The sequence below is a fragment of the Hakea prostrata genome, chromosome 4, assembly GCF_041222555.1.
Source record: "Hakea prostrata isolate BN-2017 chromosome 4, UWA_Hpros_2, whole genome shotgun sequence".
Taxonomy (NCBI): domain Eukaryota; kingdom Viridiplantae; phylum Streptophyta; class Magnoliopsida; order Proteales; family Proteaceae; genus Hakea; species Hakea prostrata.
Genome location: NC_142603.1, coordinates 12,716,766 through 12,739,886, shown reverse-complemented (window position 1 = coordinate 12,739,886; position 23,121 = coordinate 12,716,766). Strand labels below are relative to the sequence as shown.

The following is a 23,121-nucleotide window of genomic DNA, read 5'->3' as shown; positions in this document are numbered from 1 at the left end:
CTTTCCTTTTGCTTCCTCTGTTTTTGAAGATACGATTGCACCTTCCATCCTGCTTCAGCAACACTGGTTACAGTGATGACATTAGAAACTTATGGTCCCAAATCTAGGAAAAGGGAGAAAGTTGCTCCCTTTTTCCATGTCATAACCCTTCATCCTTCTTGTTTTCCCTCTACGATGGTAATGATTTGCAGAAGCAACCTCAAATCATTTGTGGCAGCAATATATTTGGCTTCCCCACTGAATCCTACTTCGTTAAGACAGGATAAATCTTATAATTTTTTTTTTTTTTATTATATCAAACTATAAATGTTCTTGTGGTATGGGCAAAATCCTGTATCTATCGTTAGACAATGTAATTGAGGCAATGTGCGAAATTTCGGCAGGAGAACTAGTGAAATTTGCTGAAATTTCGAAGGAAATATAGGCAAAATTTGGTCAAATTTTGACCCTCCCATTTCGGGGGTGTTTTAAGTCATTTTGGGTTCAAATTTGATGTCTATCCTAATTTGATGCCAATAAACACACTGGAATTGTTGATTTTGCCTAAAACCTCACTTAAATTGGTGTTTTTTATCAGCACATACCCGACTGTATATGGGCAAAACTGGAATTCTAGAACATTATTTTAAATAACTAAACCAAAATAAATATGCACAAGGACAATAAATATCATTATACAATATTAATATAAAAATACAACTAAGCATAATATATTTGTACTAGTAGTGGTACCACTTGTATCATGTCAATACCAAGTAATATGTCTCGGTAGATCCATTTGTTGTGACTCATGTCTCATGCTAGAAGGCCTGAAGACTACAGTTGTGAGCTTCACCTCCATAATATTTTTGAAGTTACTCCATGACATTTCATGTTGATGGCTATTGAAGTACAAAGAAACTAGAGCTCTACAATTGGTGCCATCTATTGATGCAAAACTATTCCCATCATGAGGGTAATGAGAATAGAGATATGGAGAGAGTCAAGAGACCCTGTTGGGTGTGGTGGTATTGGTGCTAGTATTGGTTCATATAATGGTAGGTTTGGTCTTATACAATATTGGAATACCGCCTCCAATATACCAGTTGTCCTCGAGCCATTGGAGGGATAGTTAGGACACTCTGATGATGATTACTTCAACCATCATAACTCCCACAAGTAGATGTGGTTCATGTGGTGCCTCTATAGTCATCCAAGCTCATGGATGATCTATCATCGTACCCATGGTAGTGTGAGCTCCTAAAAGACAGATATGTATCATTATGTCCATGAGTGGGATGGACACTATAACCATAAGCCCCATAGCCATAAGCAAATGTGGAGCCTATGGATCTCATCGCTACCGACAAGTTGTCTGTCGAATCGAAATGGTTGTATGAGCAGTATTGTCACTATAACCATAGCCATGCATATGCTACTGTTCCTCCCCATGGTTCAACCCCTCCCTAGTTGAGTATAGCTCGTAGTACGATCACGATGAAGCTCACCACCATGATCATTATCTTGGGTGGCATGTGTGTAATAAGTCTCTCTAGTGTATCTCTTTAGGGGATGCTATGTCTCTGATAATGGAACATGTAATCGTTCATGTACTCCACCACCACCAAGACCATTGTCATCATCATCTCTCCGAGTCTGACTCGGAGTGGGAGCAAGAGTGTCATCAAGATTGTCCTCGCATGGCCACGCCCACCACAACCCACGACCGGAGGGGACCGCCACGGGCAAACAAACACCCACCAAGAACAAGACACAGAAAGAAAGAGAAAAAAAGGAGAACAAAGACCCAGAGAAAAACCGAACCCAAAGGGAAACCGGACGCACAAACAAGAAACCCAAAAGAAGGAGACAACAAGCGAAGACAAGGAAAAAGGAAGAAGCAAAAGAGGGAGAGAGGGGGAGGAGGGAGAGGAAAAGGGGCCGAAAGGCAAAAACGAGGCACGAAAAAAACAAAGAGCGGACAAAAAAGGAAAACAGAAGGAAGAAGGGAAAGAGAAGGCCCCAAGAAAAACCGGGCAGCCAGGCCCAAAGGAAGACAAAAGGAAAAACAGCCGAAAACGACCGACCAAAACAAACAACGACAACCCCCGAGCCCGGGGGCACAATCCCCAACCAAAACCCACCAGCTACCCCAAAGAAACCGCAAGCGCAGGCGGGACCGGCGCAGGGGGGGGATTTGCCAACAGTATTGTGCGGCGCGGCGGGGGGCGTTGCTCGGGTCGGGCTCCACTTTGTCAAAAGATTTGGTGCAACCAAAAGGACGCGTTGGAAGGGTTGGCCAAACCTCATACAACACTGTGGACTTTGATTATGATACCAACCTTTATTAAACATTTTAACTAACGATCACGGAGTGTCTTTTTGTAACTTTAAATCCCCAACGCTCTTACATTACTTTAATTCTCTAGCATTGAATGTTGCAAGTAGTTGCAGTAGTAGTATCATAGAAGCATCCAAAAAGCAGCATTGATGTTATGCACTATTAAGTAATATATTTTTCTCTTTATTATAAAAAAAAAAAAAAATTGTACATCATTAGTCGACCATGCCCAAGGTCCTATATATATTTTTTTGGGTTCCGAAGTTTATATATTGTCTCGGGATTAACTTAGGCACACCTCTCCTATATTCTATGGATAGTTTTTACATATTTTTTAAATACTCCATTGAGAAAAATCGAATCCGATTCCTAACCTTTTCTCTTTTTGGGTAAACCGATTCCGAACCTTTCATGGTTTGCTTTTTTCTTAAGCAAGGAAAGAATATGATACGATGGGTTCCTCCACTATGATACAAATGCTTGTTTAAGAAAGAAAAATCGATTTATTCTAATACTTTAACTCATGGTTTGAAGGGTAAGGATATGGCCATGTCGGAGTGGGGCGACATGACACTTCCTTCTGACACTAGGTTGACAATAAGTTAATTATATATCGTTGATATATCACCAATGTCGCTTCTTTCTCCTGTTGCTTGTATTTTAACTCTATTATGTTCCGATCTCAATGTTTATGTGAACATCTTGTTTCGTTATTGTAGACTATTATATTATTTGTGTCGATCAAGTAGGATATCATATCAATCCGTGAGTTTTTCAGACTTTCAATTTTGTTCGCATACAATTGGACATATGTCAATTCGGAACATTAGTTTAGGTGATGTTTTAAGCCAAAATAATGCTTTCCAGTGTGTTTATTGGCTTATCGCGATAGTCACCCGTGTTGACACATAACAATTTTTCGAACTTTCTAAATTTTTGTAAATAAAAAAACTGAAAAATACCGGAAAGCGATGTGAAAATAATTCAGGTTGGGCTCCTTCCTCGTTTTCTGTTAACTAAAGTGGCGTTTGGTCTACCAAAAAAAAAAAAAAAGTGGCGTTTGGTTCTGCGTTTTTCAAGAATCAGATTCTAAGGAATCATAATATTAGAAACAAAAGAACGTTTGGCTTTGGTTCACATGTTGAGTCGGAATTCAGGTGATCCCATGAATCACATGAAATCCACGTTTTATACTAAAAATCGAAATCGCTTGGAGAGGTGGTTTACAAACGGACTCACCCAAATCAAACCCACATATACAATCACCCATTATCGTGAAATCCAGGTGGTTATCTTTCTCGCGAGTCCTCTTCCGTCGCCCAGGTGCTAGGGTTCTCTTTCTGGCAAGTCCTCGTCGCCGAGCTCGATTGTTGGGCTTCTTGAGCTCCAACGCAAGTTCAGTTGCAGGTTGCCTCTTCCGTCGCCGAGCCCCATTTGTACAAAAAAAAAGCTTCCAAACCTTGCTCCCGTCCTTGCGAAGGCGATCCCCCTTCGTCATCTTCCCCGTCTCCGGTGATCTAGTCCATCTACTCCGTCTCGATTGCGGCGTTTCATTTCTTCTCCATCTTTTCCGTCTCGGGCGTTTCCTGGTCGTGGGATTGTGAGAAGTAGGGCCGTTAACTGAAGGTCAGTCAAATAAATATCAGAATTAATGGAATATTTTTTAGGTTGTCACGGTTGTAGGTTTCATAGTAAAGTAAATGTGAAACTCAAGCCTTGTAGTGAAACTTATTATGTTGCATTATTATGTTTCTGATATTAGTAAATGGAAGAAAGATAAGGCCTTTCTAGAAATTTTCCTGTGCCACCTGTGCAGCCAATGGAATAATACCCACTCAAATGTTCCCAATATTCAACATCTATTCCTGTTCAATGGAGCTAGAACTTGCACAATTATTGTAGTCTTGCATTTCATTCATATAGTTACAGGACTTGTAAGGAGATTAGCAATCAGTCAAATTTAATACAATCATTTGGTATTAGAGCAACCGTAATACACACATTAAACAGGTATGCATCATTGCCATATGTATTTTATTGTGCCAGGTTTAAAAAAAGCATCCTTTAATCTAGTTTTAGATAATTGGAAAATTTCTCCCCCTTTTTCTCTTCAGACAACCCATTAATTTTCCAAATAAACTTCAATTTTATGTTATATTAGTAGAATTTTATTTGATAATACGTTGTCCTTGTATTCAATTATTTTTCTTTGGTATCTATTTAATAGCTTTTGCTGCATCCTGGAGAAATCAGAAGTGTCTCATGTAAGACTTTTGTCAAGTTTGTTTATGGATCTCTACTTGAAATGTGCTTTAGACCTACTGACATGTCCTTCCTTTAGAGGATCAAACTATTGAATTTTTTGCACCTTGAAATTGTTGAATTATATGATATTCTATTATAAAAGCATAAAAAATCTGCTGCTTTGTGTGCAAAGCATACACACAATCATGAGGAACTTAACCTGGTTTGATACTAACACCTACATCCATCTCTCTTACAGTCCCTTTACCTAGGGTTTTTCTTGAAGCAACAATAAATAGGCATTCCTTTATGCGGTGTTCAGTTCAGCTAAGAACCTACTCTACTCTAGGATTGATGTACTGGTATTATCAGGCATGTAACAATCAAACATCAATTCCACTGGCTGATTTAGTCTTTTGAATGGTCTTCAGCAGATCACGATTATTAAGGAAGAACTAAAACTGATCAAATCTTATGGAGGCCTTTAAGGGCATTACATTATATAGAGTCATGGGTTGAACCCAATAGCAACAGTAAAAGTTTGTACAGAGTCTCTAGACGAGCTGAGACTTGAGGTATATTCAATTGAGCTTTGCTATGAAACAGAACTAGAAATGTAGCTAAAAGATTGAAACCCTAATTTAGAAACAAATGACTAATAAAGTAGAGACTAATGAAATAGTTAGAGATATGATATTGGCACTATCTAATCTTCAGACCAGCTGTCAATATGAGCCAGCAGGCCTGTGGCACTGTTCACGTGAACAATAACTCATGGTAACTTTTTCTTGTGTGGTGGATTTTATATGAACTCCTTTTCTTCCTTCATGGCCTATGGGTAGATCCATGAAACCAATAAAAACTCTCCACATCATTGGACAAGGATATCTCTCTCAGTAGTTGATTCCCAATATTACCCTGGGCTTGTTTTGAGGCTTGGTTCCTACTATTACGTTGTTCAAGTTTATGCTTTTATACCTGTTAAAGTAGTGAATTACACATCTCCCTTAATTCAAGACATGTTCAAGGTAGCAGCATTAGACGATTTCTTGTTGCTCTTTTTTTTTGCTCACACTTCGGAGAATTTCTGTTTATATGGACCTTCTTATTGCAATAACATGTTATTTTGCAACAATTCAACATAGAGCGACCACCTAATTTTTTTTTGTTTTGGAATCTTTTTTGTCCCTCAACCAACCTACCTCTTCCCTAACAATAAATATAACTCAAATAATTACCCCTTTTGACATCCCATTGCCACTTCTCTGCCATTGTGTCCCATTCATCAATGAAGTAGCCATTCCTTCATTGAGTTCAAGTGTCCATAATGTTACTTAAATGAAAGAGGTACTGAAGTGTCTTTTCCTCATTTTTTATTTGGATTAGGCAATGCCATACGAGTTCTGTTGAATTCATCTAACTCATGTCAAAATTTACTATTTTTGACAACTAAAGGGCGAACCCGATGCCAAAGGCTTTAGCACAAGCAGAGTCCGGGGGTAGAAGGGCAGTTTTCCTACGCGGTCTTACCTCAACAATTTTTGCTCGGAGGTTGTTTTGATGTTTTGACCTTGGGGCTACAACTGTGGTCCACCAACCGCTACACCAAAGCCCGCCCCTAAAACCATACAATTGTTTCTTAAAAAACAACCCACTTGTTAGCGACCAGGACTTCTACTTGGTGTCCTGGCGGCCATAGAACAAAATTCCGTCGAAACTTGCCAAATTTCCACCGAAATTTCCTATTTTGGGAACCTCGAAACGAAAAACTAGGGGACAAAAAAAATCCCAAGTTTTGATCGAAACTTGTTGAAACCTCAAAACTTGGTTCAACTCAGCTAGACCCAGCTGATAAAAAAAAATCCCAAATTTCGTGGAAACTTGGGAAATTTTGTGGAAACCTGGGACTTTTTCTTGCAAGTTTCATAGCTCTCCCATATTATCAATTTTTTTGTTTCTTTCATGTTTCCCCAAATATCCCCTCCATCAAGACTTCCCTACCAAATTGCGTATTCCATCTGATTGGTTATCTTAGGCATGTTGGTGACCAAACTTATAAAGTTACAATTGTTGATTACCTTGACAACCATAGGCATAAAATGTCATGGGATGTCTATGTTCATTGGTTGGAGGAGAGGATGTTACATCATAGTACTACTCAACTCTCAAGATGGATCCACCGAGACACTCCTTTTGGCACTGAGTTGTACTTTCCTTTTTATTGTCAATTTCTTTGTATTTGATGTTTTGAAGTTAGAAATTATATATTGAATGTTATGTACTTAAGTAGTTAAGTTTATAGTGTACTTCTAGGACAACTTTACATTGATGTTATGTACATTAAATGACATATCTACATGGATTTTTTTAGCAAAATACAACCAATGTGTTCTTTATACTCTAATTAGCTTAAATGCAAAGTCCTACCCTAAAATACTCCCTAAAACCTATCGAAACTTGCACAAAAAAGGTCCTAAGTTTCCTCGAAATATCCTAATTTCCCACCTAGGTTTCCCATTCTCACCTAGTTGAAACTTGAGTTTCCCTCGAATTTTTTTCTTTGCTGGCGGCATTAGAGGGTCTGAGGTGATACTTGCCTAGTTGGAGCCCATAAGGCGGTCGCCTCGGGCTCTGAGGCGTCGCCTCCGCATCGCCTCGGACCCTGAGGCGACCGCCTTATGGGATTTTAAAAAACCATTATTTTTTATTCCAAATCAAAGGCCAAAAAATAAATTGGAAATTAGATTCCAATTGGGAACAATCTAATGGTTGAATGCTTATATAAATGTTACATGGGATGCATGGGATCATTTGTAACATTAATTCATTAACCCCCCCCCCCCCAAAAAAAAAAAACACAAAGACGAAAGGGAAAAATCAAGAATTTGTCGAGTGAAAACCCGAAATCCCTAATCCCTAACGTCTCTCTTCTTCCACTTTGCCTCTCCCTCTGCAACTCTCTTCCAGACGATTGACGACGACCACCAGTGACACCGGCGACATCACCGCAGAAGATAACCGCTTTTACTGCGACTGCTAGCGACACCTGCGACTCTCTTATTTCTGCTTTTTTTTTCTTTTCGTCATACAAAAACCACCTTAGTTGCAGCAGCAGCAAGCCAGCAACCTCCAGCAGCAGCTGAAGACTGTAAGAGCAAGAATTTTTTCCTTTGTATACTTCTCGCTTTCGGTCGCTCTTGAGTTGGCAGCACTGTATCAGACAGCTAAAGTTTGTAACTTCTCGACTCGCCTTCTTTTCCTATTTCTATCTTTGATGAAATCGTAGGATTTTTTTCCTTTGTATACATTCATTTAGCCTATCAAGATGATTGCATTAAAACTGATGTTTGGGTTTACCGTTTACTTGCTGGTTATTGGCTTGTGTGCTTTTGATCACCCTGTCGTTCTTATTAATTAACTAGGATTGATCACCATTGCTACTAGTAGGTCCCTGTAAACAGCCACAGAAAACCTGCAGTATTTTGGTTTAGACTTGGATCAGTTAGTTGTCTTGATTGATTGGTTTTCCATACTTGACGATATACTGGAATTCTAGCGGAAGAATAAATTCAAGAGCCAGAATGGGCTTTTTCTCAAGTTAGGGGGCTTTTGCTCTTCTAATTGGGTGATTGGGAAATTAGAAATCAAGACAGAACATCTGGATTTATGCAGTGATTTTAGAGTTCAGAATATAAAATCAAGAATGACCAAAATTATTGATTATGAAGTAAACAGTAACGAGATTCAGAAGAAGAATGACTCAGTTTAGGAATCAGAATTTCAGGAACTTTAGTTGCAATGGGAAAATCAGGAAACTTGATACTTAGAGAGTTGAGAATTAATGGAATTAGTGTATGAGATGTATACTAAAAAGTAAAAATTTCACTTAAAAGGCCTCGACTGCCTCAAAAGCACCTTGGAGGGCGCCTCGTCGACTCATCACCTCAACTAGCTAAAACCGCCTCGCATTGCCTTGTCGCCGTGACAACTATGGTCTCACTTAGTCCAGTCTTCCTCTAGATCCGCCAACCTAATGACCTTGCAAAGAGCGTTAACCACAAGATATGGATGGATCATTTTGTTCCCCATAACCTTCAACCCTGGCAACTCATTGTCAGTCATCAAGTCTAGCTTATCTGATTTCTTCTTCAAAACAGATGGTCCCCACCCTTGTATGAATATTCCTCTTCTTGTTGCCACTACGTGAAGCCATTATGCATTATAGCCTTGGAGGGTTCTTTGGAGAAACTTGAACCCTTCAATGCCTTGACCACCATAAATAGTTGATTTTTGTCTTCATTGCTTGTCATCATCGTCAGTGAATCTAGTCAGCCCTGATAAATGATAATCTTGCATGAACTTGCATGGTCTACCAACTGAGTTCAATCTGCCTACTCTGCACTGAAATACCATGGAACGTTGAGCTTCACAGTTGACTGTTTAGTTTAGACATAAGATATCTGTTCTGGAAACTTCAAGATAGGCAGTTAGACATATCTGACACTTCTTCCCCCCCCCCCCTTCCTTAGGGGTTCAAGATAAGGCGGGAGGTTTGAACACGAAACGTCCTAGGTGTGTGGGCTTTGGGAACACCATGGCAAATCAACTGCATGAGCGACTTTCAGTTCATATCTCTATGAAAAAAATTTCTTGGAAAATCAAATTATGGCCATTAAATGTATTCAAAATTAATTTTCATTCTTTTTCCTTGCTTTGATGACAAGGAAGCATATTTAGCTATTGTTGAATAATAAAAGGAGTCACCAACCATATTATAGTATCTTCCATGGATAGCAAAAATGTAAGAAAATATGCTAAAGTAACTTTTATTGGGGGTGGGAGTTGGCGCACGGTGGGTTTTGGGCTCAAGAGCACGTTCAAAACTTAAACTGAAAGTTTTCTAAATTCTGTTGTTATATAAATTCTGATCCTTTGGGTTCCTTACCCATCCACTAGCAGTTAATACCACCTACGTTTAGGCTTTCCAAATGATTCTTCTTTAACATGGTGTGTAGGGCATGCATTATCTAGGATCACATATCTTTATTTCTTTTTCTGTAACTGCACATCTGAATATGTGGTATGTAGAGCCTTATAGACCATTTGTTTGCTGGAATAAAATGGGGTGGGAAAAGTATACTCTTTTCAATGAAATTCTAAAAGCTCCCTTTGTTTGGTTCATTGGGGTGCGAAAATGAGTGGACAAGCTTCCTCAAATTAAAGAACCTGTCTGCTGATGTGTCACTTAACCTTTCCCACCCCATGCTAAAAAAATCCCACTATTTTGGGTGGGACTTTGTGGAAAACTTAAATAAGCTTGTGGGGTCCACATATTCTATGTTTTTCTTTGCTTCTCCTCCCTTCCTTTCGAGTTTCCCAACCCCCACTACCAGTGTGTCCCACCTTTCTATCATTCCTGCCCTTTTTTCTCTTGCAAACAAAACAGTGTATTAGTGTACAGTGGGTTTTTATACTTAAGGTTATTTGTGTCCCCATGCATTCTTCTTACTTTAATTACATATTGGCATTACTGTTAGACTTCATATTTCAAATTCGATGTCCATGTTTCCCACTTTTTTTTTACCTTCAACCACAGCTAAAATCTTCCCATTGTTATAGATTATAGGTTGCTTTGAAAAAGAAATGGCTGACAAACCAAGCCGAGGTTTAGTGCTGTATGGTGATGGGCTGGCACATCTGATTTCTCCTTCACATGCCAATCTCCATTCTCTTGCAGCTAAAGGTGTATGTGGGTTCCTCTCCCTTCCACATTCCCCTCATGCAGGTTGGTACACATTTTCCTAACTTTCCCCCTTTTTGTAAGTTAGTTCTGAAGTTGTCATAGTGCTTTGGTTGCCTCATGCAGGTTGGTACAAATTTTCCTAACTTTCCCTCTTCTGTAAGATATAAATTTGTTCCAAAGTTGTCATAGTGCCTTGGTTGCCTTAGTCACCTAGGAAGGCACGTTGGTTGTCGAACTCCTTTGGTCACCTAGATGCTATGACAATGATGTTTTGTTCCATTACGGTCATTGATCCAATCAAGAAAACTGGATTTTGTTATTGTGATTGTCTGGGTTGGGGGCCTTCAGAACAATGTCAAAACCATGCAACCTGAGAATCTTGGCAATGTGGTATTCCACACCCCCACCCCCCCAGGGGGGGGGGGGGGGGGGAAGGGATTTCAGCTGTAATGATCCATTTCAGGGAATTTTAAGTCAGCATTTATTCTCCAATCTACAATGAATCAAGATGGGGCCAATGGACTTCATTTCAAGGGAGGTATTTAGCTCACTCACTATTTGTTGAAGGGCTTATTACTTATACCCCTACTCATTATTCTAGGAAGCAGCTGAAAAGGAAGGTGTTCAATCTGAATTGCCAAATCAAGACCCTTGTGATTTTTCATTGACTGACTATCTTCAGGGATTTTTAAAGTCACATTGATCAGTTGATGTGCTCAAAATCGTCAGCTGCTCACCTTTAAACATGATCCCATAGGTCCTCGGCTGAAGAACATATTCCTATGATGACTACTATGAGTCTTCAGCAACTCTAGATTGTTTTTAGCTTAGGAAAATATTGATTACTGACTGCACAATTTCAGCAAACCCATTTGCTCAAATCATGGTTGGTTAGTGCTACTTTGGGTGATAAGCTACACATTGATATGTTGGTTAGTGCTACTTTGGGTGATAAGCTACACATTGATATGTGCTTAGGAGTTCTTACTGTTGTTCAGGTGTAGTGTCATAGTGTGGATGCAACTTGTACATGACACTTTTTACGAGGTTAATAGCATGTTTCCTGTTGTGCACCATTTTACCTAGATTTTACCTAGTTCATTTGCAAGTACATTACCAAAATGAGGTTATCCCAAAGTCAATATGATCTTGGTGCGGATGATTGCCTTAGTTCTCTTTACAAAATGTGAGAAGCCTCCATGCAGCTTTATCATCAAATGATATCTGACCAATTACTGCTGTAGAATGGTATGAATATGCAGTGAAGAAGATGCGTCAAGCTTAGATCACAGTGATCTGTGCTCCATTTTAACTGACTCTGATGCAATATTTGGGAAATGCTAACTGAAGACAGAAGAAGAAGAAAGGCTTGAATAGCATCCAATTCCTGTTTTGGAACCAGTTTCCTGGTTCCCGGCCTTGTCTTGGTTTCCTGTGAAACCTCCAATCCTGAAGCTTGTTTTGCTATTTTCTTTTCGAGTTTTAGTTGTTTTTAGTTAGGCTGGACTAGGTATCTAGAACTCCACTCCCTATTCAGCGTTTTTCCTTTGTTTAGTCCACTCCAGTTAGGACACCTCCACAGCTGGGTTGATTTTTTTTTTTGGTTTGGGGGGTGGGGGGTTACGCTTGCTATTACTGTTTCCTTTGTTGATTCCAAGTCTACATTATGGTAGATATATAAGCATGTACACAACTAAGCCATACTAGATTTATGAATGAAGAAGAGGCTTGATGCAACTTGGTTCGTCAATTGCAGTTGTGTCTTCTGAGTTCTGAATTTAAGTGGTCTTACTCACTGGATTTCTGTGGATTCCACCGCTTGGTATGTTTCCAGATCTTTGGTTTGGGTGGATTCAAGAACTGAATCTTCTATTACTTCTCCTATCTTTTCTTCTTTCCTGGTGAGAATTTTCAATCCTCATCCCTGCGATATAGAGTTTGCGGTAAAATTCAAAATTTCTAGTTTGTGCCTTATTTCACCTTTAATCACAGCATTCTTCTTTGATGAAATTTTGCTAATATCTCTCTCCGATTGCCCACTGAATATGGGATCAGGTTCTGTTAATCATTTTATTTGAGGTTTCCTGTATCGAGTACATCTCCTCAAAATGTCACTTTTCTGGTTTGATATGCTTAATATGATTTCTTTTACAGGTTCTGGTTTCAAGTTTGTTGCAGCATGGATCACAAATGCTTAAACTGATTCTGTTTAAAGCTGTCAAATTCTTTCATTCATACTGCAGGTTTTGATTCTCCTATTTGCTGTAGGATTCTACTTATGTTGGGATCTAAGCATTATATCCAAATCATACTTTGCTCAATTCTGTAAAACAGGCTATCCGACCAGAGAGTTTCTAGCCAATCTAACTGATCCTATTCATCTTATTGGGTGTTCTCTAATATGGTTTGGTTCCTGTCCCTTTGGTTCCTGTCCCTTTGGTTCCGGATTTATTGGTGGCTTTCTAACCATATTCATGTTGGTGATTTGATAATCTCATTAGACCCTGGTTGACAGATGAAACATAGAAGACATCAGGGGCTGAACTTGTCAGACATATTTGTGGTAATTTGGTTGTGAAGTGGATTGACAATTTCACCTCAGTTGTAGATGATAGAATGAAAGGCTGTGTTTGGGAGTGTGTCAATCTTGGAAGCTGTTATTCTAGGTTCTCTTCATGCCTTCCGACTACGAATATCCATATATTTTGTTCCTCTCAGATGATTCAGGCACAAATGTCACTGAGTCTAGGCGACAAGGCATCCAAGGGGGGAAGGAAATCAAGGCAACACCAAAAAAAAGGTGACAAGATGACACCTCGACGCCGAGAACCACCACAGCGCCTGGACGCATAGGTGACACCTTGATAACTATGACTTCATGCTCTCTCTGGTAATATGTCTCCATAGAGCTTGCCTAAAGGATTAGAGTACTTAGTTTGAACTCAGGAGGAAGCGATCATCACTAGGAAACACATAGGAGACTTGGAGGAGGCTTAGAAGATGAAGTCATATCTTATTTACATAGCTATTGATGCTCTCTAAACCTAGGTATCACCAAGTGAGCAATATCAGGTTTCAACATAAAAATGTGGAGCTTAAGAGCAAAGTAGAGCATGCATTATCTAGTTTCCAGGATGGTACAGGAATGAAATTATTTTCTTACCACTTCTGACTAGTATTGACAGCTGACTGACAGTTCTCCGCATCTGAAATCACTGGTGCTCGATCTAGTGGTATTTTATGGGGATTCTATCACTGTAGGATTCCTATTCAAGATCACTGCAGTTCTATTGTTGATTTGTCTAAAACTTTCAGATTCACTTGAATTTGTAATGCAGAAGCTGAAGATGAGAGAGTGGTTAGAGAATTGGCACAGCTGTTGGATTCCCATGATGCTTATACCAGTGATGTAAGTTATAGAACTTATTGATGTTCTAAAGCATGGACTTAGCTGAACCTGTTGGCTGATGTACTTCACTTTTTAGAAGAGGGAGCATACTGCTACTGTTGAATCTCAGCAAGCACCTCTACTGCAAACTATATCAGAGAGGTAAAATAGCTTTGGTCTCTGCAAATATGATGCTGATGTGGACTGTAAAGCAAGTTCTTTCTGTATTAAACTTCAGGTTCATGGGACTACGAGCTGCCCTTTTGACAATGAATGCAAATGTTAAACATTTTGGGGAAAAACTTGGCTTAACTGTGATCCAGTCTGATGAGTTGACTAAAGGTCTTGACTCATCCTCCCAGGATGTTCTAGTCTCAGAGATATTAAAGTTGTTGGGTTTTGAAGAGGGAAGGGTCCTAGAAACATGTTCATTTGATTTAGTGTTATTGCATGTTGGGCGTGGTGAGAAGGAAAATCAGCTGGAGTGGGTCGATCATTTGGTTGGTGGGGTTATTCAAGCAGCTCTACCTGGATCAGAAGTTGGCTCTCGTCTTCACTTTTCTATCATCGTGAGCTATGGAGCTGTGTCTAACAATGAGGATCCTAATTTATCGATGGTCTCACAAAAGGGGATAACCTCCAATCTTTCGTCACTCATCCCTCATCAAACGTACACCATGAAAGGAGGACATTTACTAAATAACATTAGGTAAGTGCAAAGTAAAACTGACCGTTTCTCATGGTTGTTGCAAAATATACAAGAAATCATCTTACTTTTATGCTGCAGGCACCATTGTCCAATGCTTATTGCGCAATGGCAGGAAGCTGTAACTCGGAAGGATATGGTGGAGACATTTTCATTCAAGGAATTTAAGGAGGTAGTATCTAAAATTAATATTCAAACTAATATGACCATATATTACTTGAGTCATGACTATTGCTTTCATAATTTTGCGATTAGAAGGTTTGTGGTTTCATACTCATTACTCAGTTACCAGGCTGTCATGGAAGCAGAGGACATTACTGCAATTGGTCCAATTTTATTTAGTATGTTGACCTCCCACCCCTTTTTTTCTCCACCTGGAACTTCAGTATGCTTAGCTGGTTGGAGAAATTTTTGTTTGTGTCCGGGGAAATGATCACCTACATATTTTTAGCTAAGGCTAGCACAAAATTTGAAGCAGTAATTTTTTTGGGGAGCAGATGCAAGGAACAGGGGGCCCAGGCCGTGGGTTTTTTTTTTTTTTTGGGGGGGGGGGGGGGGGAGGAGGGGAAGATGTTATATGGAGGAACGGAGGTTTGAACTTGAGACCTTCTTTTGATCTTACTGTTTCTGTATCGGAGGCTGCCACCATTGTGCCAAAAGCACATCCAAAAGAACCTGCATAGATTTGATCCTCCTTGGAACCTGCTAAACACAGAACTCTTGTACAGTGGATATAGTTTTTTCTATTTGTTAACAGTTGTTTATAATGAAGTGAAGTTTTACCGGCCTATTGAATCTATCATCTTTGAAATTATGCAAACTTTTAGATATCATCTACCTGTTTCCTGTCGCATTCTCTTTTCTAAAGTGGAGTTAGTGTAAATAGAGGGCCAACTGGCCGAGTCACAATATAGAATTAGAGGGAGATTAAATGAATTTTAAGATCAGCTATACAGATCATGCAGTGATGCTTTTACCCCAGTCTCCACATATAATTCCCCCCTCCTGTGAAGCTCTACATTGATCTAGTACCTCTCTTACTAGTCCTGGAACTAGTCCTGTAGGTTGTTATCTGGGATTTGGCTTGAAAGGTTTGGAGTATCTCTCAGTTGAATGACCTCACTATGTCCTCCCCCTTCCAAAAAAAAAAAAAAAGATGGTGAAATCACTCCACCCTACCAGAAACCCTTTTGGTGGTCAAATGAGTATAATTCATAGGTTGTTGGGAGAAGATAGGTTCCGGATTACAACTTGGTCATAAAACAGCAGCTTTGCTAGCAAGGCTAGTTGGTCTTGTAGGAAACGTGTTGAGGAAAAATTTGAGTACTGCCAATGCGTGGTGCTACTCAATCACGTTTGAGGCCTTTAGAATGATAGCTTACCACTTCTGGGCCCCTTCATTTTCTGGTTTCCTGCATGACTGGAATTCTGAGTTGTACATTGGCTACATACCACCAAAAAAGTGGGTCAATCTCAAAATTGGATATATTGTTTTGCTGAAATTCAAATTCTAACTTGTTCCTCTCTTTTTTATGCCTCATTATACAGAATGGTGCAAACCTTGCTATGCCAGCAGATCGCTTTTTGCATGAGGCAGCCTTTAAACTATGGAAGGCCCCTAAATATGGAGCATGAGGGTGTTTTCTCTTTACTTTGTAGGAAATCTGTTTCTGAACTAACTAGAGGAGGAAAGGCGTTTTTTTCTATCAGATTTGTGTTTAGAAGAGTTGTATTACTGAATCATCTTTTTGAAATAAAAATGATTCCCCTGTTCTATTTTCAATCCTTTGCTTGCATTCCTTGTGTAGTACATGTAATCGGAATGTTTTCACAGTAGTACGGCGACTCATACAAGTAATTTGCAGTACATACACAATCAAATGGTGAACCCTCAACTTTTCAAGCTGCTTTAATCACAAGTCTTATCAGGCATCTCCATAATGAGAATGCTATTCTTAATAGTGATTGTAGTCCTTATCGAGGAATGCTATATGTGTGCCCCATCCTTGTGGCCACCCAAGTAGGTCAACTAGTGTTACTTAGCTACTGCTTTGGCTCTCATGCTATGGCTAAAATGTTGAAGGTAGGAGCTTCTTGACTCTCCATATGAAGTAATTGGTGATAGAAGAGACGATTAAGGTTGATCCAAACAGAATTTTGTGCTGTAACCCTGAAGTTCTTGCTGCATGGATTTGGATAATAGAGGAATGCACGTTTGTTCACAATGGAGCAACTCTAGCGTTGCACATAACTCGTCTGGCCAAATGTTTAATGTCCAACCCCTTACCTACAAATGCAAATAGGGTTGATATACAAGTTTCCTTGACCCGGTTGGAATGTTGACCCAGTATAAACCAGATGGTTAAGCTGCCCATTTTGGTTCCATGCTGGTTCGACCATTGGGTATGAAAATTCAATCATATATTGCCATCTGGCCAGCTTTCTATTTTTGACAAGCTTCATTTCAGTGCTGCGCACCGTGAAGCCAACGGTCGAGATTTGGTTTATGAACACACCAAAATGGACGGTCGAGATCAAAATCTCAGTGGAGATTTTTCACATGCGCATCTGAATTGGCGTCACATGGGTTGTTAGGTAAGGATTAAGGAAATTTTAGATAGACACCAACTTAAAATTTTAAACTCCCTTTCTAATTAGTCAAATATTTCTGTTCAACTTTCTTCTTCTCTTTTGGAGGAAAAAAACAGAGAATCATCAAAAGAAGTAAAAGGGTTCCTTTTGTTATTTCTGTTTTTCCGATAAAACCATCAATCATGAATGTGGTTAGGTACTGAAACAATACAAGAGAGGTTACATACTCACAACAATATTCTGTTTACTCCATAGGGACCAGAGCTACTGAAATTTTGAGGAAAGGGAGAGAAAGTGTTTTTTTGTTATTTTTGTTTTCCCATAAAACCGTGATATTAAGCTTTTGAATCAAAAAAAAAGAAAAAGAAAAAAGACGAGAGGTCTAGTGTGTATGTTTGTGTGTGTAGTGTGAGTGTGTGAGAAAGAAAGAGAGAGAGAGAGAGAGAGAGAGAGGGGATCCTGCGAGGTCATCTTCTTCTCATCCAGGGTTTCCAGCCTGGGTTGCAGGCAACACCATCATCTTCTTCTCATCTAGGGTTTCAGTCTGGGTTGCAGGTTGCAGGCAACACCATCATCTTCTTCTCATCTAGCGTTTCAGCCTGGGTTGCAGGCAACACCATACCTGCCATCTAAGCTCCCAAGAGCATGGCTCATTTGGCAATCCAACTTCATGCATGACGAGACACTTTGTTGTGATCTGTCACTCTCAACAGTAGTCATTCACTCTCAACAGTAATCATTCTAGCCATTCATGAAAATGCGGTGTTCGCAACAGGTATGGCCATTTGTAGTCTTCACACAGGCTTTTCTTTCAGCTCGGACGGTTTACTGGTTCTTGGCTCTCTACACACGCACAAGGGATTTAACCTTATGCTATCTTCCGTCTCTCATTGTCTATATAAACTATCTTCAGTCTTTCATTGTCTATATAAGGAGGATATGTGCAGGATTTTCATCTTCAGAGTTGAATTATATGAGACCTAAAGTCTTCAATTCAGGAGTTCTCACTACCCTAGTATCTCAGTATGTGTATGGTGATCACTTCGCTAGCTTGTATCCTTCTTCAGTCTCCCAAATCTCTTCTTCTGATGATCACTTTGCCAAGAAGGTCGAACTACCCATCCGATCAATTGAAACAGTCTCCATTTCTGATGGGAAAATGGAAGATATCAAGCAAGCTGTTCGTTATACTCTTATTGGTTGGGTTCCAGATGGAACCACAGTAACCATGTATGATCTTCAGACGATGTACACGGACATTTGGAAACCAGAATCTCTTAAAGTCGATGGCATGCGCTTGGTTGAAGGAGCCCCAGATCGGTTCATCCTTAAGTTTGAAGAAGCAAAATACATGCATGCGCTTTTGTTTTCACAGCCATGGACCTATAAAGGGCACATATGTTTTCTCCAACCCTGGGATTGGGATTCTTCCATCCCAGCCCATTTGATTCCCTTCAAATTTGGTATTATGTGGGTTCAAGCTCTTAACCTCCATTGGATGTATCATGATCCAGATATCCTAGAGTCTATCTTCTCAAAGGCTGGAAGGGTGTTAGAAATTGATGAGTGTCCATCCAGCATGGATATGGAAGCTCAATTCTCTCCTGCTGCTAGAGTGGTTTTACCATTGACCCATGATGTGGTTTCATCAGTTCGCGTTGAAGCAGCAAACCAAGTCACTGTGGTTAATCTAGCATATGAGTTTCTCCCTTCCATCATTTGCTCATTCTGTATCCGTATAGGCCATAAAGTTCAGGACTGTCCTTATAAAGCCAACCCTGAAATCATGACATTCGTTTCTGCCATCAGAGACAACGGATCAGATCAATCCCGTCTTCCTAAGCAAGCACTCACTCCTCAACGAAAGGGGTTGCTAAGGGACGCTATCAGGCTTTATGGAGATGAATTTCTGAGCACTGTCAAGGAAAATAATACACCCTCTACACCAACTTCTCTGAAACGTGAAAAGGCAATCATTCAAAGTTTTTTTACCTTAGCCCAAGCATTCAATGTCACCATACCTCTTTCAGTGCTCTCACTGAAGTACTCACCCACTTCTCAGGCAGATTTTCTGGCTATCCGCAACAACTTCAGCACTTACGATGTAATATCATCCAGTCCTCCACCGTCTCCAAGGAATGCAAAAGCAACCTCGTCCACCATTGTGCCGCTGGACCTAAGCTATCAAGCTCTACTGGCTGCCTTCCCTCTTCAGGAACATCATGATCAGCAGAGTACAGACAAAGAGAAGGAACCAATGGAGGAGATGCCCATGGTTTCTTCAATCCTTCCATGCAAATCACCCCAAACCCTAGCTGCAACTCATCCTCAGGCTTATGCAGTTAAGGTTTCTTATCAGAAATCTGCGGCTGGTAAAGCCCTAGCTGCAACTAACTCTGAAGCACGCAAGAATAACCAGGACTCTATCTTATCTGAAGATGCACATGAAAGTGATAAGGACTCTCCTTTATCTGAAGCAGTGCCTGAAGCTGATCATAATTCTTGTGGAACCCTGGTCAATATCTTACAGAGTCTCAAATTCTTTCCCCGTACTTCATGTAAACGCAAAAAGAGCACAAGGGCTCCACAAGATCACAACTATCAGGGTTTAAAACGACCGAAGAACAAGGACTTTGATCCTACGAATTCTCCATAAAAAAAGCATGTAACATCTCATTTGAACATTCCACAAGAAAAAGAAAAAAAAATTCTCATTTTAACATAAGTGGAATATGGAAAACTCTCATTCTCTATGAAAGAGCATGTAACATCCTCCCCCTCCCACCCCCACCCCCACCCAAAAAAAAATCATTTGAGCATAGTGGAAATATCTAAACTACATAAACCTTGTTGTCATTTCACTCTTCTCTCTCTTCTTCTCTAATTCAATGAATTCTGCAATAAAAGAAAGATAAAGGTACAAGAGATACAAGAGCCTCATAAACCCTAAGGATGCCGCTTTTTGAGGCGGAGAGCCTCTATCTCTCTGCCTTTGCTTCTTCTTCCTCTCCTCCTCTCTCCGCCTTTCTCCTTTTGCTTCGTCTCCCTCATCTCTCCTCTCTCTCCGGGTTTTTTTTCTTTTTCTTTTCTCTCTCTTCTCTCTTGTCATCTCCCTGTATCTTTCACTGCTTCCCTTTGTTCTCCCATGCATTCTCTCCGTTTCTCTCACCGCCTCTCTCTCTTGTTTCCCTCTGTGTCTTTCTCTTCTTCGTTCTTCTCCATTTCTTCATCCTTGCCTCTCCATTTCTCTTTGTTTGTCTTTTTCCCCTTAATTAACATGTAGAAGTTTCCAGTTAAAAGAAGAAGAAAAAAACTAGGTTGATGTGAGTCTTGGTGCATTCTGTTGATTTGGAGTTTTTACGCCATATTTGGAAGTGCCTCCCGTGGATTTGGAAGATCTGCTTTGGTGAGCTTCTGTTGGTCATCTCCTACTATTGCTAGTCTTCGCTCTATGGCAGGGACGAATGACAGTTTAGAATCGAGATCCAACCCCATTTGCCCTGAATGGACTCATCCTCTTTCGAATCCACCACAACGGTAGTGTGAAATCCCTCACAATCCTAACCCGAAAATCTATATTGTAGGTCTGAAGACCCAAAGTGAACAAAGAAGAAAGCTGTGGGCCATCCCATTTGAACCCATTGGATATGACTTGGAACTAATGCAAGTAGATGTTGATGATCTTATGATGGAAACCTTGACCGATTTTGGGAGAAGATGCAACTTGAATGATGACGAACTTGGTAGATGGACTATGAGGCTATGCTGACACAAGTGGAAGGTCCTATAGAACCAGGTAAGATCATTTTAAAACTTGGAAAAGGACCTAAGAGGAGTTTAGGGCTTCGGAGACCAAAATGCATTTTTGTCTAAAGAAGGTATAGGTTGGCAGTCTACCTTGGTCACCCCAAGCAACCAACCATCCCCAGGACATATTTGATACTTTTTGAAAATTAGGTTTCTAAAGCCCTATATATTCAAACTTCGACCTAATTCGAGCCACTTTGTCATTAAGCTGTTGGAAAACGTTAGAAGAACCCTAGAGTACTCTCCAAGGCCAAGGAAGATCCCCAAGCATCTGTGAGATTTTTTGGTGGAAGACTCTTCTTCTTCAAGGTTAGTAAACACTCTCATTCCTTCTAGATCTATTCTCTTTGTTGATTCTACCTATTGTTGTGATTGTGAGAAATGTCTTATGCCACTGTAATGGCATATTCCTTCATCCTCATAGTCCTATTCACTTTATTCCTTCATCCTTATAGTCTTATTGATTCTACCCTATTCACTCTATTCCTTATGTGAACATCACGGTGCAATTTCGATCAAAGCATAACATGATCTTCATGATTGTATTCTCTTTTGATTTATTTGATTTCTAATCCATGCTAGATCTATTTCTAAGTTATTTTCTGACCTTGATCTATTGTTTTCTAAGTCCTAGAGTGAATTCTCATTTCTATCCGTGAAATCTACGGATTGATTTCGGATGAAGCCTAATATGTGATCCGTTAGGTTTTTATTCCATTGACCATGATTGAAGCTAAATCATGTTCGATAGTCTCCTAATATTATTTCAGAGTTTTCCTATTTATTTTGGAGTGTTTGGAACTCAAACGATGAGTTTCCAATCAAATCTAGGTTTTATAGCCCCAAGTGACCAGGCCAAGCGACCAAAAGTTATAGTGACAACATGTTGCCATGTTTTGACCCCGTTTCATCTCCGATCCTTTAGGGTTTCTTCCTAATACTTAATCCTTGTATGATTAGGGTTTTTTTTGGCAACTTTGAAACTATTCTTCAAACATTTCTTCTGAGATTTCAAATCGAACATAAGGTAAGGACGTTCACCTACAAATAGCATGGTTTACTTTCTATTTTGAGAGCATGATCTTATTTACTGTTTTTAGGACTTGTTCATGATAGTTATGTCTCTGTAATTACAGTATGTTACTCATTATATGATTTGTATATCTGTTGTGAATGTGAATGCTTGAATTGTGAATGGATCATGATATGATGTTATTTATGGAATCATATTGCGATGTGATTGCCTAAGTTGTGATCGTGGGATGGGGAATGCCCTTTTGGTTTTCTGTCTCGGGACATCAGTGGAAGTGGTATGAAATGCTTTCCTATGGTGCCCCTCGACACTTTCCATGATTACTGGATGACATACCTAGGACTTGTCTAGATGTGTTTGGCTAGGAAACTCCATCATATGTCACCCTATCAGCGTGGGTGTTGAGGCCAAGTGACCCGTGGTAGCAATGGGGATTATGGGCGCTCAAGACCGGTATTGAATCCGTGAGAGGACATAATCACATTGTGGGGGTCATTCATTGGCAGGGTCACACATAATAAACCTAGGCTCATGGGCGCTCAAGATTGGTAGACAACCCATGAGAGGACATGAGAGCTTCCCATTTATTATATGTCGATGACTAATAGGGTTAAGAGTCCGTAGTCTGAGTTGGTTGGAGCCATAGGATACAATGACTTTAGGGAGAAAGATACTGGAACGGACTGCTTGGGGCACGGAAGGGAAGTATCCAACCTCGAGATTGATATGACTCAGTAGACGACTTGCATTGGGCTAGGTATAACCCTAACATGCGCCAATACTCATACCAATGGTGGAGTGAGAGAGTGGTGACCTAAACCCCAGCCATGGTGAATGTTTGAGATGGATGCCTTGACCCAACTACCACGGAGAACCCAAAAGACGTGCTTAAAAGTCGTGAGGGAAAGTGACTAAGACTGCCTAGAGGAGTATGGTGTTAAATCTTAATGCATGTCCGCCACTAGAAACTAACATATGTTAGAGTTAGATGCATTCATGCACATTGTCTCATATCATCTTGCATCGTGTTTTGTATTTGAATATTGATTGTAATGGTTATTTGTAATTGAACTACTTGCTGAGTTCTTTTGAGCTCACCCTTCGGGGACAACGTTTTAGACTTTGCTGCAGTGCCTGATGACGTCAAGATCCTGAACTACGAGACCACGACTAGTGACCAATATTGTTTGCAGAGTATTGGCGATCACGAACATCACTGTGAAGTATGTGTGTATGACGATTGCACGTACTAGGATTAGTCTCATTCTGGAGTTAGAATATCTAGTAT

General features: G+C 40.0%; 1 protein-coding gene across 1 annotated transcript; it reads left to right on the top strand.

Annotated features, from left to right (window-relative positions):
• Positions 1 to 3,496: 3,496 nt before the first annotated feature.
• Positions 3,497 to 16,687, top strand: LOC149017966 (rhomboid family protein). The gene is made up of 7 exons (XM_089152291.1): positions 3,497 to 3,946; positions 10,184 to 10,349; positions 13,646 to 13,716; positions 13,793 to 13,857; positions 13,934 to 14,404; positions 14,483 to 14,573; positions 15,950 to 16,687. Exons 2-7 carry the CDS (start codon positions 10,208 to 10,210, stop codon positions 16,034 to 16,036), a joined length of 927 nt encoding a protein of 308 aa, XP_089008417.1. The 5' UTR covers positions 3,497 to 3,946; positions 10,184 to 10,207; the 3' UTR covers positions 16,037 to 16,687.
• Positions 16,688 to 23,121: the final 6,434 nt, after the last annotated feature.